At 32.3% G+C, this 16,490-nt stretch overlaps 1 protein-coding gene across 3 annotated transcripts; it reads right to left on the reverse strand.

Moving 5' to 3' along the window:
• Nucleotides 1-1,084: 1,084 nt before the first annotated feature.
• Nucleotides 1,085-6,325, reverse strand: LOC105794987 (transcription factor SRM1). Of its 3 annotated transcripts, none has more exons than XM_012624400.2 (3): nt 6,210-6,325; nt 4,186-4,915; nt 1,085-1,980 (listed from the first exon to the last, which is right to left on the reverse strand). In XM_012624400.2, the coding sequence occupies exons 2-3, from the start codon at nt 4,569-4,571 to the stop codon at nt 1,494-1,496; spliced, it is 873 nt and encodes a 290-aa protein (XP_012479854.1). In that variant the 5' UTR covers nt 4,572-4,915; nt 6,210-6,325; the 3' UTR covers nt 1,085-1,493. The 3 variants fall into 3 exon arrangements, with proteins under 3 accessions (XP_012479854.1, XP_012479857.1, XP_012479856.1); XM_012624403.2 differs by lacking the exon at nt 6,210-6,325 and having other exon boundaries at nt 4,186-4,581; nt 4,663-5,030; XM_012624402.2 differs by lacking the exon at nt 6,210-6,325 and having other exon boundaries at nt 4,186-4,590; nt 4,663-5,029.
• Nucleotides 6,326-16,490: the final 10,165 nt, after the last annotated feature.

A 16,490-nucleotide genomic window follows, 5' to 3' on the forward strand; every position in this document is an offset into this window, starting at 1 on the left:
TCATATTATTTTCACATTACTTTTGATGACAATAATGATTTATAAACTTTGTAGGCTCTGAAAATAAGTAAAATGACAAGTGATGGATTTGTAAACAGCTCAAAATTTTCCAAATTTGTTATGTACTTCACATGCTCCAGGATTTATCCATACTATCTTGTTTGCCTCCCTTCTCTTTTTCACAGTTAACCCCTTTAAAACCAAGATTTATAGCTAAAATCTTCATGTTCTTTCCCTTTTATATTCCTCTGTCAATGAAAGGATGTTTAAAATCTCAGGAATTTCTAAATGTGATGAAAGGGGTGATAAAGGGGGTTTCCATAAAGAAACCCAGTTTTGAAAAGGTGTGAACTATGGGCTCCCAATGGTCAAACAAAAGAAGCAACCAAACCAAGCCAAATTGTATATGCTTATGTGGAATGCATTATTTTTAAACATTCTTTAATTTTGTAATCCTGAGGTGGAAATGAATGGGGAGTAGGCCATGTAATATAAAGATTTGGCCTCACATCACCTGCTTTTTTCAATGCCCAAATCAGCAATAAAAAAGCAACACAATAATGAAGGGAATGAAGGGCTGGTTTTTGTCTACTTTTCAACGAAAAATTCCCTGCATAGCATGATGTAAAACTGCCATATCATGGCCACATCAGGAACATTCCCCACATGGCATGATGACATTAGGAGTCTAGATTCTCGGTCTTTACATGAATTCAATAAAGTTGTTAATAGGACGGCAAAAAGAAAAGTTGGTAAAATAACATTAGTGAAATCTCTAGAATTTTAAAAGTTCATTATGGTATTTCAGCCTAAGAACATAATTTACGCAAAAATCATTAGCAGAAGTTGTTTAAATAAGTTTAGGAAGAATATACCTATCGTGTGAAAATGAATTATGGATAGCAAAACCCGATCTGTCCTTTGAAATGTGTGCCTTTGACAACAAGCACCACATATACCTAATGGAAACCAACCATTATTGAGAACAAATGGCAGTTTATTTTACCTTGAATTAGTCTTCAAATCATATAATAGACCACTTGCCAAACAACTCGTAACAGAAAAAGCCCATTGACCAGACATGTTCTTAAATCATTAGATATAGGAGTATATATATTATAAGCTGCTCTTAATAGCAAAATATGTAAAAGGTTATTTTACAGCTTTTGCCATACAATTTCTAAGCATTGACTAGTTCTAATGCTAAAAAGGGGAAGGGAAGAAAAAGAAAGTTTTCAAAATGCTGTCCTAAAGTTTTCAAAATGCTGTCCTACCCATAAATCTGTCACATTTAACATTAGCCTATTCCATAGTTGCCTACATAGATACATGTAAAATTCTCTTGCTATGGCTTATTTAGAGATTAAACAAATAACAGACACACCTTGTGCTTGCAAATATGCATATCTTATTCAGGCTAAAATTGAAAACCCTGTAACCCAATATCCGCACAAGTAGTCTTCTGTCCATATACTTGGCAGCTAAACTGTATATTACCTATGACTATGAGCGGTTGAATGCGGCATTGGGTATGTTGCAGGACCCATGTTCATCGGTGCACCAGGAACTGTGACTCCATAACCCATATGTGCTGAGGCAGGAAGATTCACTGGCCTTCCAACTGCAGAGACAAGGGGACCTCCTACTGGTTGCCCTATAGTTGGAGCACCATACATGCCAACACCAGGTGGTGAAGCGGGATGTCGAGAGGTCTGTTTGGCTGATTTTGCAGAGGAACCTCCAGCTGCAGCACCATTTGATTGACCAGTTATTGGTCCTTGAGATGCTATGTCTCCATTGCCAACACTGGTAATATCATGGATGCTAGATCGCCTCCTATCTTTATTCATGGAGTTCAATCGAATGAAATATTTTTGAGCATGACTTGCCACTTGTGTTGGCGTTCTTGTGACCACAAAGTTCCTAGATATGCTTCGCCAGTCACCTTTCCCGTATTTTTCCAAACCAAGAAGAAATAACCTGTTTTTCAAGATAAGAAGATAGAGTGACTAAAACATACCTTTGAAAACATAATATGACAGGCCTAAAACAAACTATAGATTCCGGGTTACGGACATTTCCTCAGGACTAGGAGAAGGCATTATAGACCAAATAAAGCTAAAGAATACGCTCTCTGACTATCAAATTAAGCGATGCTAATTCATCAAGAGAAAGGATACAAAACATTAAAGAAAAGAAAGAAAAAAGGAAAAGAAAAGTTAACAACTCCCTTAGCTCTTTTAGTCATGTGCCTTTTCCAATATTTCAATTACTTAAGCACGGTAAATTCTTGTGCAATGATGGTTCTTTATATAATTCAATATACTGTATATGTCAATGATCACCATGCACAAACTTTGACACACCAAGATATGTTTTTAGCGCATACAAAATTCATCAACACTAAGTTAAAAGGAAGTTTAAGATAAAGCTTAAGCCTTAAGCATAGACAGAGAATCTACTTCACATCCGAACCGTCAAATGAAATCATCATAGTTATAAACACTTACAGGTGTAACGTATCGCAAATGTTAAAATACACAAACTACTTCATAGACGCCACTAATAGAATTATCAACCCCCAGACTCTATATCAGTAAGTTACAGTTAATTTTGGAAATGGGAATTAATCAGATGACTAGCAAGGAAAGTCTTTATCAAGGAATAGAAAATTCAACCAAACAACTCATTATTATAGCTCAAATTCAACAATTATTTCTAGTCCCTATGATTTTCTATGAGGGTTCCAAGCCATGACAACATGTTCTATAGCTTTCATACATTTGCCTACAGTTTGGGGCAGCTAACCTTTGATGGTTTTTTGTCACTGGTTTTATAACATGACCAAATACACCCCAACAAGAGTGCATCGGCAAGCCATTACAAAATATAAACCTTCTGATAAAACTTGCATAAAAACATGACTATGATGTTTCGTTCCATTTCCTTCTTAATTTAGATAGAATGCACCTTATTTACATTCTTAGATGGTGACCATTCATGCACAAGTTCAAGAGTGGGCAACTAGTTCAAGTATTAGGGTAGTTTGGAAAACCTGCATGGATGATCACTACATTTACACATTTTTCACTTAGCTCACAAAACCTTCTAAATTATATATGATATGGACACCTTAATAAAATTTGTTCAAATAAATGAGGAAATGACAGCATAATTACTATTTAAGCAACCATGCCATTTAAAAAAATCGATGAAGATTTTTTCCTTCTCATTTTTTCTTTTTCTTTTCTTTAATGGTGTTCATCATTCGTAGATTTCCCACACTAATAAAACCAAGAAACAACAAAGAGAAGAAAAGAAAAGAAATGGAAAACAAAAGTTGACAGAATTTTTATAAGTGGCTCTTCAAGCAGCTATAATATTTTGTCATTTATTTGGACGAATCACTTATGGTGAAGAACTCAGTTGAGATTAATAGAATTTCACTTAGCAAAATGGGAAAAGGGTAAAACTTTGGGGAGCATCTCTGAACTTTGCTCAGGTTGAACAGCTATAAATAGAACCAGGCATAGGTTAGTATTATTTTCACAAACTTTTTTCTTATACAGTGGTGTCACCCACGTTAGTCACTAAGAAGGCTAAAGTTAATCCACAGATAAAGGCCATGAGATCATCCAGGTGGCATTTAAAGATAGTATAGTTGTTCTCTTTTAAGGTATGGTTTTTCAGGAAAAAAGAAAATGAACAACCAGCAACCACCGACAAGATCTCTCTTCCAGTGGTAACACTGAAATTCCCTTTTCCCTTCAGTTATTTCACATCATTTCAGGATTTATCCTTCTATTGGCCTTCCACAGGCATCAGGATCTTCGCAGTAAAGCACAGCATTATAACCTTGAATAAGAAAGCCATGTAGAAGATCCGAGCTTCCTAACAACTAATTAACAATAATCATCAGAGGGACTTTTTATGGGTGAAAAGTAACTTTGGCAACCCTTTTGTCAAATAAAAATCAAAGATTCTAAACATGAACAGGATATAAGATTCCAAGATAATCAAACCTTAACAAATGAAAGCAATTATTAAATATAAAGAGCGAAAAGAACACTTTGTATTAAAGTTAAACGGTGCAAAATAAAACTTAATCAAGATACTTCTAAAGGTGCATAGTCAATCCAAATGAAAACAGAAAATAAAAAGAAATTTAAACAACAACTAACTCACCTGTGTTCATCCTCTGTCCAAGCAATCCCCTTACGACGTTCCTGATCCGACCTTGAGTTCTTACTCCCGTGATTTGAATCATTGTTACAATGACCTAAATGGCAGCTTCCCTTCTTACCAGTTCCTTCATCACCGGCATGGCCAGTTGAACCCTCAAAAGAATTATACGGCGGGAGAGGCACACAACCAGATACAATCCGGTTAACATCATCCTCTAGAAGCTCATAGTGTTCTTTAATCTCTTCCAAAGTTTTCCCAGGTACATCAGCCGCAATTTTCTCCCACCGATCCAAAGAGTCCTCAGGATAAGTTGCAAGGGCATTCTCAAATGCCTTATCTTGCTCCCTGCTCCACTCGGAGCTGTTGACTGCTTCCTCCACAGTCATCTAGGCTTGTCTGAATCCACTATCCAGAATAACAGTAAGATAGAAATGAATTCCGCTAAACTTCCAAATTAAGATAGTTTGTAATCCATACCATGAATTTTCAAGAATACTTCCGAGGTAATTTCAAAAGTGTGCTTTCTCTAACAATAGATCTAATGGAATACTTAAATTATGGAGAAGCAGGGATGCCGTGCAAAAGAGAGAAAGTAGACCCAGAAAAGGCCAAGCAAGCAAAACCAGAGATGAAGTCCGATAAAATTCAGAAAGCTCCAGTGGAGTATATGAAGAATTCAATAATGATTAGCTCCACGGTTCAAAAAATTGGACTCTAGTGAATTGCTGACCTATTGATGAATGAAAAGGCATAAAAATTTAGTTAGACATCAGAAATATCCTAAAGCTAATAAAATAGCATTTTGAATCATTAACGAATAGAAATTAACAAACAGTGAATTCATCAGTAAGATGTTTTTGATTGTGAAATTTATGGAAGGGACAATGCAAAAAACGAATAAAGAAAACTCCAGAAAGTAATTCAAGTTGCAATGCCTAATTTGAACAAAAATTCTACTTGATAACAACAGTTTTAACAGCACAGCCCCACATAAAAGTTATCTTGCTACAGCCTCACTCTTTTCAATTACAGAAAATGCTATTTTTAATGTTAATTAGGGTTCTTATGTTAAATTTAAGCAAATCTAAATGATATTCTTTTTTGTTCACAATAGAACAAAAAAGAAATGAATAAAAAGCTCAAAACTACAATTTGCATTGAGGAGGGTACTTGAAGTTTCAGTGTTTTACAAGTTTCATTGACAAGGGTTTTAGAAGTTTGTGTTAACAATTTGGGATTTAGGGCAATTGATTCATAGGTCCATAAGAAATACATTCTGTGATTCAAAACTTAAACATTTGCAATCCTTTAAAAAAAAAAGAGAGAGGGAGAGAAAGTCAGTATTTTATGCGAATTAAGAAAAATCAAACTTAAAAACAATAAACAAAAGGAATTTGGATGGTTGCCATGATTAGTAAACAACCATCCTAATAAAAAAAAAGTTAAAACCCAAAAATCAAGGCTTCTTCATATAAAAATATCTGATTTCTAATATTTTAATTCTCCATTTTTCAATTACTGAATCTTCAGTTCCTTGGGCGAGAATTAAAAAAGAAAAATCACCTCAGATTACTAGCTGTCTCACTAAGTCATTATTCAAAAACAAAATAGAATAACTGCAGAAAACGCCATAGAATGAAAGAGCATTTACTACTATAGGACTGGCAGTGACACTATCAACATTTCTGACAATTTAACCGACGCTCAGAAAAAAACTTTTATTATCTGTTTTTCCTAATTACGCAAACAGCATCGAATCAAACAACGAAAAAATATCAAAATCTTGCGTTTTTGTTTTTTTCTTTTAAAGGAAATTCTCTGTGATATAGTTCAAGTTTACTTATTATGAAGAGTGAAATTAGAGCCTAATAATTACAAATTGGTATTAATTGAAAAAAAAGAAAGAAACAGATAAGGAAAAGGAAAAAACTGAAAAAGGCAAAAAGAAAAAAAATTAAAGAACGATGTTGATGGGTTATCCTGAAAAATTCACAACTTGCAGGATGGGTCATTTTGATACTCACTTCAACAGCTAATTTCTTTCAAATAAGACAGTTGGGTTTGAAAAGCGCCGAAACCCTCTTTCAAGTTGCTCACTCGAGAATCTGCGTTTTCCCATGAATTGCTGACAAGATAATAATGTGTGTATATATATATACATACATACACAGAAAGAAAGAAAAGAAGAGGGAAAAATTTTCAAAGAGGAAAGAAAATTTTTTCCCTTAATTATCGATGAAGAATATATAATTGGTTAAAATGTACTACAAGATCCTATACTCTTCATGTATTTATAATTTAGTCCCCTCGTTTTATGTGTTGAATTTAACAAAAAAATTAACAACTTAACAATTAACCTGAATTTTGAAATATGAAAAAGTAGAGAAACTAAAATTCTAAAAATAAAAGTACAAAACTAATTTCTAAATTTATAAAGAGTACAAGGTCCTATAGCATATTAACCTACTTTATTTTATCTGTTTTTTTCCTTAACTGTTTTGTTATTTTTCAAAATATCATACCAATAAATTTAATAAAAATATCCTATCAATAAATTTAGTAAAAAAATTAACAACGTTAACAATTAAACCTGAATTTTGAAATATGAAAAAGTAGAGAAATTAAAATTCTAAAAATAAAAGTACAAAACTAATTTCTAAATTTATGAAGAGTACAAGGAGCTATAGCATATTAACCTACTTTCTTTTATCTGTTTTCTTTTCCTTTAACTGTTTTGTTTTTATTTTCAAAAGTTGAGTGACTGAAATGAAATCTAGGTAACTATTTTGTTAACTACTTCAAAGTTAAGTGACTATTGGTGCAATTTAACCTAGTTATAATTCATTTTCTGTTTGTTGTTCTGTTTATGGAATATAGCTATTTTAGGCAATGATTGAACTGTACTATTTAAGAAATTTTAAAAAATTTACATTAACTTTATAATTTTGTAAAACATTATATATTTGTATAAATTTTAATATGTTAATAATTGATATTGTATAAGTGTTTATATATTTTATATTTATAATATTTATATTAGTTTTATGATATCATATTTTATCATACTTTGATTTTTTTAAATATTGGTCAAAATTAAATTTAGGGGGTTAGTTTTGTAAAAATGATTTAGAACAAAATATATTTTCATCAATTAAAAATAATTTATATCATATCTGCTCTTTTTACAAAATATAATCCATCCACAACTCATAAATAAGAGGATAATGTGTTTTAACGCATTCAAATCAAAATCTTTCTACATTGATAACAATACCATATCAATCGAACTAAGACAAAATTGGCAAAAGTAATTTCTTTTTAAATTGTCTTCGACTTTTAAAAAGTGTAAGACTATTTAAAAGGAATGATAATAATAAACTCTCTTACAAGAAACATAAATTTTAAATAAAATTAACTTGAATCCAATCAAATATTATTATAATAATATTTATAATTTAAATTTTCAAAACTACTTAATATTAAAATATTCATATCAATTGTTATAATTTTAATATTATTAAACATACATATTTATAATAAATTATTAAAATAATTAATTTTATTTGTTGTTTTGATAAAATTTTAATTTTACAATATTATTTAATAATTAATTTCAACATAAATAATATTATTAATATTTTGTTGAAAATATTTTATTAATATTTTGAAAATAAATGTATAGATTATAATTTATAAACATTTTATAATATAAAATATGAATAATTTTAAGTTATTATTAAACAGTAATTATTGCTTTCAGCTCTAATGTACTGTTATCTATTTTAATACTTAATAATTAAATTTTAATTTAACATTAGTTATTATTAAATATATAAATAATATAATTATAATAAAATAAATTGCGTTCGCTAAATCACAATACTATAATATTTTGTAACGGAAATTTTATTTTATTTTATTACTTTTCTCTTTGCTTTTTAAATGAATAAAAGTGGGACTCATAGCGGCTAGTAGAGATTTGTTGCTAATACATAAAGTCCCATAACGCCTTCAGCCAAATGTCTCGTGACTAAAATTATATTTGATAATATCAAACAACAGGATTAAAATTTTCAATAAGAAATGCCGATTTTGACATAAATGCTGATTTTAAAAATTAATTTTGATTTTGGGCCAATTTCTGGGATATTTTGGGGAATAGGTCGATTTTAGAGAGAGTATGATATATTTTCTACTTATGTGGGGCATGCTTTCCCAACAGTCGAAACTCCGGCGGCTATTATAACGGCTAGTATATTTCCTATATAAACTCTACCAATTTTCTCCATTTTGTATTTAAATCCAATTCTCTCAAGTTATTAGTTCTCGATTTTTCATAAAATTTCTCTAAAATTCATGTTGTTTTAATTATCTATTTGGTATTTGATCCATTTTAATTTCTTTTTATAATGACAAACACTCTTATTCGTTTCAATGACAACCACATTTCCTACATCTAATTTTCAAATATTAAGAATTTTTTTATTTTTTTAATTTTAATTAAGTTCATTATTGAATTGTTAACATTACTAATTTTTAATTTTTTTTTATATCTAGACCGAAGATCAAATTATGGATATGTATATACACAATCTATCATCGAGGGCACCACATGTAATTGAACCATACTTGCAAGAGGCAAAATTCTTGCACACGTCTCGTATGCTAGGGGATGTAGATTGGATCCCACACTTATCAACACGTTGGTGGAAAGATGGAGACCCGCACATTCCATCTTCCATGTAGTGAGTGTACAATCACACTCGAGGGATGTAGCTTTACAACTCGGTTTATCAGTGGATGGGACAGTTGTCACAAGATTAGTCATCGTTGGTGGTTGGAGCAACATTTGAAAGTAACTATTAGGCAAGGTGTTGGACAATTTTTTTTTTTAGCCAAATAGAGATAAAATGGTTGGAAGATAATTGCGGCTATCTCGACAACACCTCAAGTGCCTTTGAAAGAGAACAACACACCTGAGTATTTATCCTAAGGTTAACCGGTGGTGTTCTAATGTCCGATAAATCTCGAAATCTGATACATCTAAGGTGGCTACTGTAACAGCCTGATTTAGGTCCTAGTTGGAACAGTCGTTTCGGGACCACAAATCTGACGAGGAAAAAATTTATTATCATTATATTTTTATGGTCTACAATTTCACGGAAATATTTCGTGAAAATTTCATTCAAAAATTTTGACGTTTGGGCACTCAATTTAGTCAAAAGGACTAAATTTTAAAAAGTGCAAAAGTTGAGTTCTATATGTTAGAGGTGTCCAATTGTTATGAAATTTTAAATTAGATGTTCTTATATGGTAATTAGACCATTGGTTAAGCTGGTAGACAAAAATGGACGTGGTTAGACATGTTTCCAAAGATTTTCATTAAGGGCATTTTGGTCATTTAGTTATTAAAATGAATTAAAAACAAAATTAAAAAGCCAATTTTTGTCCATATTCAAGCTAAGGCCGAATTTTACAAGGGGGGAAGCCATAGTTAGGGTTTTCAAGCTTCCAAGACTCATAGTAAGTGCATCCAAGCCCCGTTTTTAATGTTTTCACGTTTTTGGAGTCCTCGTAGCTTGGTTTAGCTTATTCTAACATTAATTCATGTTAGGGTTCATATTTGGAAAAATACCCATAGGTGAAATGTGTTTATTTTGATGTTTTATGGTAGAATATGAAGTTTGAAATTATGTTAAACAACTTTTGTTAGTCGATTTTAAGTGAAATCGAGTAAAACAACATAATCGGTAAAAATACCTAATGTTCATAAGTAAGTGTTAGAGTGGGAATTTGATATTACCATAGAAGGGAAAAATTTTCAGCGTGTCATAAAACATAAGAATAAGGGATGAAGTTTAATTTCTGAGCTTTGGGACAAAAGTGGAAATATGCAAAAGTTTAGGGGTAAAATTGTAATTTTGCCAAAAATTGAGTCGAGGGCTGTTTTGGATAAATGTGAACATTAAACAAGCTAAATTTGATATTATAGATCAAGAAGAATGTGGAATCAATCTCAACCGGGGAATGGAAAATATTTTGGATTAAATTGCAAAATCACTACATTTTGCACTGAGGTAAGTTGTATGTAAATAATACATCGTTTATAATTATTTTTAATATTTTGTTATAATATATGAGAAATGGTTGAATATGAAATAGTTATTTAACAATTAGAAATTTAGTATTGATAGTTGAATTGAACAAAATTAGCTTGAATTGTGAATATATGATTGTCGAGTAAAAATTGAAGTAGTTCTAATTGAATTATTAAATTTGTTATGGTAGTGGACTGAAATATTGGAAATTGTGATTTGATTTCGGATAAATTGTAAAATATTGAAAAGTGAGAATCCCTGTTGGACCGTCGGAATAGGAAAGGCTTGAATAAAGTACCTATGAACACGTGTGTAGTACTAAGTGCAGGCTACTACGTGTATCGATAGATAATGGTCACATGTGTAGTACTATGTGTAGGCTACTATGTGTACCGGATGACCTTGGTCACATGTGTAGTACTATGTGCAGGCTACTACGTGAACCGGAAAGCTTGATCACGTGTGTAGTACTATGTGTAGGCTACTACGTGTATCGGATGACAATGGTCACATGGGTGGTACTATGTGCAAACCACCAAATATTCGTTATTATTTCGACATGTTCAACGGGATATGAGTAATTGCAAACAAATATGAATATGTGGTTGAAATGTGATAAATTGCAAAGGAGTAACTAGAGTGATAAAGTCTCATACTGTGCCTACAAATTAAATTGTTATTGAATGTTGAATAAATTGTTATAGTGTTATATGAATGAGTGAAATTGAAACAGAACAAATTTGGGCAGTAACAGTGATGTTTGTTTGAAAAACCACCAAAAATTATAGGAATTGAGATAGTGGTTGAATGAGATATGGAATTAAAGCTTAATGAGTCTATTTTCATATAAAAGAGAAAGAATAGATAAAAGAGTTGTATATTCTGAGATATTGGAATTTTAGTGAGACAGGGTCAGAATGATTTCGAAATCTCCTATTCTGACTTTGGAAAATCACTAAAAATTATAAAAAAAATAATTATGGTTTGTAATTTACATGCTTAAATTTCTCAATAAGTCTATTTTTAAGAGAAACTAACGGGAACATCATTTGAATTCTGTACAGAGATATAATTAATTTTTAGTGAAGAAGGGTCAGAACTGTCGAGCAGTGAAACAGGGGAAACTTTAAAGAATAAACTGTACTAACTGGATAAACCAAAAATTCTAAAAAATTTTATGTTAAGAATATATATGAGTCTAGTTTCAGGAAAAATTTATAGATCTTAATTTGGAGTTCCACAGCTCCAAATAAAAATAATTTAGTGAATATGACGCGAATAAACAGCTTGCTGGAACTTGAATAAAGAATGAATTTATATGTGATTATGATTATATTATCTATGGAAATATGCTACAAACTTGTTTATTAATTACATACTTACTAAGATATATGCTTATCCCTTTCTCTTTTCCCTTGTTTTATAGTGTTACCAAGCCAGCTTGGAAATTGGAGGTTGTCAGAGATCCAGTCACACTATCAACTTCTTTTGGGGTATTTTAGTCAAAAATATTATTTTGGAATTATGGCATGTATAGAGGACTTGGTCATTTTGTTATGTGTCATAAATTGTTCTGTATATACTATATAATAGTTTATTTTGTATAAGTCATCGATATGGACTAATATGGATTAAATTCCACGTGTATGAAATTTCAATGTTGTGTTGATAAATTTTAATGCAAGTATGTAAATGTTTAAATGCAAAAAGGGACTTTAAAATAAAATATGAAAAAAATTAATTTTGTTAAAGTTTAATGCCTTGTACTCGGTCCAGGCGTCTGACATGGGTAAGGGGGTGTTACAGCTACTACAACTCATTGACTTGAAAGAAGCGAGTCGACTTAATTGGGGATCAACCGTGTTGACCACATTGTATTGAGAGATGTGTCGAGCGACACAACCACAAAACATTAAAATCGGTGGTTGCATACTCCTTATACAATCTTGGGCATGGTACCAACTACTATTTTTATGTCCTCGAGTTGACGCCCCTTATACTTTCCCACTTGTAATAAGGTAAAATTCATTTGATAATATTGTTATCATAATATTTTTTAAATAATTTATTATTTGAATAGGTGGAACAATCACACGTGTCATGTAGGACTATCGGAGGAGCTCGAAGATATCTAGCTACTGTTAGATCAATGATCGGAACCTGAGGTTAGTTTTTTAAATTTTCAATTATATATCTAAGGATTTGGAATTTAATATCATGTAGATAATAAAATTTATTATTTTGTACTATAGTTTGAATGGATGTCATACGCCGATATGAGAATTCAAGCATGCATCTCGACCAAATTTTTGGCAAATCCCAATATCTGGCACGTAAAGATGTCATTGATAGTTTACGCGACAGTGGAGATGAACGAATCCAATCGAGTGATGTGGCAGTTCGAGTTTAGGCAAATTATTTTGCCATCACCCCAAGACATTAGACCACTGCACAAGGTTGATTTGCAGGGGAAACTCGACAAAGATTGGCCAAAATTCCAAGGGTAATTTATCAACATTTGGGAGCATAGACATGATTTCTTACCTAGTCTCGAACCATTTCTCGCTCCAAAATTGACGACCTTTCTGGATTACATGTCATGGTTCAGACACCACGGCAAGTCATATTTTTTGTCCGAGGAGGCAAGGACTAGGTAATACCATACTATGAGACCAAAACTACCCCACAGAAATCCTAGGTCAAGAGTGTATGCCTCGATGGAGTCATCATCAACTTCAACCCAACACGAGGCACCGAGAGCTGCACCACCTCCCGATCAATATGGTTCATATTATTTTGGTATTTTCATTAATCCCGTTATTTTTACACAAGCATCACACTATACACCACCGTACCTTGTTTTAACACCTTATGCAAGTATGTTTTTTGCACCAACTCTGTCTCCAACACCATATTACACTCTAATACCGACAACAACACTAACGTATCTTCCACCTACGTCCCTAACACCATACTACACGCCAATGCCGACAATACCAACGTATCCACCACCTCCGACAATTCCAACATATTATCCGTAACCAAGTTATGCGACACCATACATTTATCCACTGATAATACCGTAAACACCCTAGGCATCACTATTCTACTAAGGTGGCTCTCTTCGCAATGACCTATTAGTGGAACAGATGACATACAATGGCAACATAGGAGGACACTGCACTCAGCCATGGAGGAAAGAGATTAAGATGAAGTAGCTCAAGGTGAAGACGAAGACGAAGAAAATGAAAAGCCAATACCCTAACTTGTATGAAGAAATCTATCTCACAACTAATACCCACCAAGTTGTGGCACACATTCGGCCCGACGGCACCGATAATTTTTGCAATTAAAAGATTTTTCATATAAATAATCATTTACGTTGTTAACTTTTAATTTGCATTGTATACAATTTTTTCAAGAAAACAATGCGTTTGATATCAATAATATATACTTTTTTTCAACCTATGAAGAAATGGGAAAATTGTTTATATATCTTTGTATTTTACATCAATAATATATTAATATTTACAATTTACAAAAAAAAAAAGAAGTAACGAATAAATGAATAAATTGTCTATGAAAAGAATGAATAAATGTGTTAATGAGGTCTTGTCCTCAATATTTCCCTCAAGTGTGAGACATGTTGGCCTCGTATGCCCTGAGTTCCTACAATAACTACATAGCCTCAGTTGGTCTGTCTTCTCTCAAATATCCATATTGCCACATATTCGAGTAGAAATCGGTTGGCCTTTTGGCTTGTGATGCAACGAAATGTTCAGTACCATTTTGAATGAAGCTCCCAATACAAGCGACCACATACTTTCATTTGGGACTGATGGGAATTCAGATTTCCATACGTTATACATGCATTCTAGTTTGTACATTTCGTCAACATAGCTCATGCAATCCAGTCATGTCGAGGCACATGCAGCAATTGCATGTATACAGGGAAAACGAAGTGCTTGAAATCTCTCACAATCGTAGGTCAATTATCTCAAGTATACACGGTATGCTCCCCCGATAATACCTTGGTCGGGTTTATTGAACTCTATAACCCAAAATGATAGGTTTTTGGCACGAGTAACACACTGCAAACATAGAGTTCACTCTTTTTTGCATTTTCTCTAATTTCTTTTATCACATCCTCGCACCAAAAGTGACTACCCTGAATCTGTTCAACATATTTTTCCGCTTACTTTGGAAATAAGGCTGTCAAGCAAAAATATGCCTCTTTGACCACCGAGTTTATCGATAAATGACGCATCGCCTTCAGCATGAAATTTATACATTCCATTAGGTTAGTTTTCATCTGTTCGTATCATATACCTCCATTATACGATTGAGTATGTTGCTCGAAGGGTATGTTTTCGAGGTAATCTGCACAGTGTTCGTTGTTAACCTGCAATGTCTCCAACATTTCATGAAAACGATGTTGGACAAGCTAGTACCCTGTTAAAGAAAAAAATAGTATGTTCATGTGTCGGTCATCGAGACTGAGCTACAAAATGCTACAGTATAAAACAGAATAGTTACAGACCTTTAACAGATAATTCGAGCCGAAAATCATTAACTTATATTATATAAATCATTCAAAGCAAATTTAAAACCTTTCCTGAGCTTAATACGAACTTACGTAAGCTCTAAAGTTAACCTGGGATTGAACAATGACCAAATTGCAAAGTCTGAAAAGTACATGGCAAACGTTGTGACGAGATTTTCTCCATGTTGTGATGTCGTCAAACAGTATGTCACGTCACGACATCGGACTACTTGGCGTCGAGACGTCACATACTATTGGTCGACGTTGCGGCAAGGGAAAACCGACGTCGGGACAAGGAACTTGTTTTTGATAAAATTTGGCCATTTGGTACTTGCGTCAAACCAACCATCCAAATAGGTCATAAGAATGCATTTGACATCATTTAAACATGTTCAAAACATACCAATTCCAAGCCAAAACATAATATATAATCATCTAATCAATCCACAAAACCTATATGCCACATTTGGCACCAATTCATGACAAGGATACATGAATCAATACAAACCATTTCACCTATTTATATCAGTTCATATCACTTATCCATTCCATACAATAAGTTGGTTCATACGTACTTAACTCATTATAATTGTCCATCCATATATCCATAGCAAGATACCAAAAACTATGAACATGAGCAAATTAACATTACCATAAGTGTTCATAATCAACCATTTCTTAAAACATGTTTGACATTACAAACAACTTGACACTCCTAAGTACATGCCACATATACTTGAGTTCAAGTGATCAAAAGTCTATCGAATCAGGAGATGGATAGTGTGAGCTCTTCAAGGATCCGATCGACACGTTCCACAAGTCAAAGTCTATAAGGAAAGAACAACAATGGGGTAAGCATTGCGAAATGCTTAGTAAGCTCATATGTATATAAACAGTTAACTTACCTCATATAACAAGTACACAAGTTAAACTAATGTGTACAAACAAATTTACCTAACACATCAAAACATAATCACAACAAGGTGAGTTTGATTCAAATTCAACCATGTAACATATCAAGTATAAGCATAACATTTCATATAATCTAAATCTGATTTAATCTCAACTCAGTCAATTGTGTATACTCGATTTGTCACTAAACCCTCCACTTTGCTATCTTTGATCATTTAGCACGTTACATAGTGTTCAATTTCCACATTTCATATCTCGTAAGTTACTCGGTGAAAAATCGTAAAAAAAAAACTCGAATAGACTGGTACTAATCACATCTGATGCTCGTCCGAGCTAATTATATACATTTGTGTTAGGTTACCCATTCGGGCTAAACCTTTTTAATGACACATCAAATAACCTACGTATATACATGCAAAGTTACCCATACGGCATAAACCTATAAAACATTGATTTTTTTTTTCATATGCTACTTTTATTTTATTTTAAAATTAAAATAAATTGATTTGACATTAGTAACGAGATAATATCTCACAAAAGAAGAAATAATTAATACCAAAATATATATTTATGCATTTGTAATAATATAATTACACTTACGTTATACTATTTATTTGTACATGTGCTTTTCAAGTAATCAAAAGAAACAAAATCATACAGTAAAATATTTTCTAAATTAAAAAAATCACTTGATTAACAATGATATACGAAATCAGTGATAATTCAAGTTTATTATGAATATTAATAAATTT

The sequence above is a fragment of the Gossypium raimondii genome, chromosome 3 (assembly GCF_025698545.1).
Source record: "Gossypium raimondii isolate GPD5lz chromosome 3, ASM2569854v1, whole genome shotgun sequence".
In the NCBI taxonomy this organism is placed as follows: domain Eukaryota; kingdom Viridiplantae; phylum Streptophyta; class Magnoliopsida; order Malvales; family Malvaceae; genus Gossypium; species Gossypium raimondii.

Coding starts and splice junctions, on each gene's coding strand:
- LOC105794987 (XM_012624400.2), bottom strand. CDS start 4,571: ATGACTGTGGAGGAAGCAGTCAACAGCTCCGAGTGGAGCAGGGAGCAA. Junction 1,981..4,185: donor TGGACAGAGGATGAACACAG/GTGAGTTAGTTG, acceptor CTTGAAAAACAG/GTTATTTCTTCTTGGTTTGG.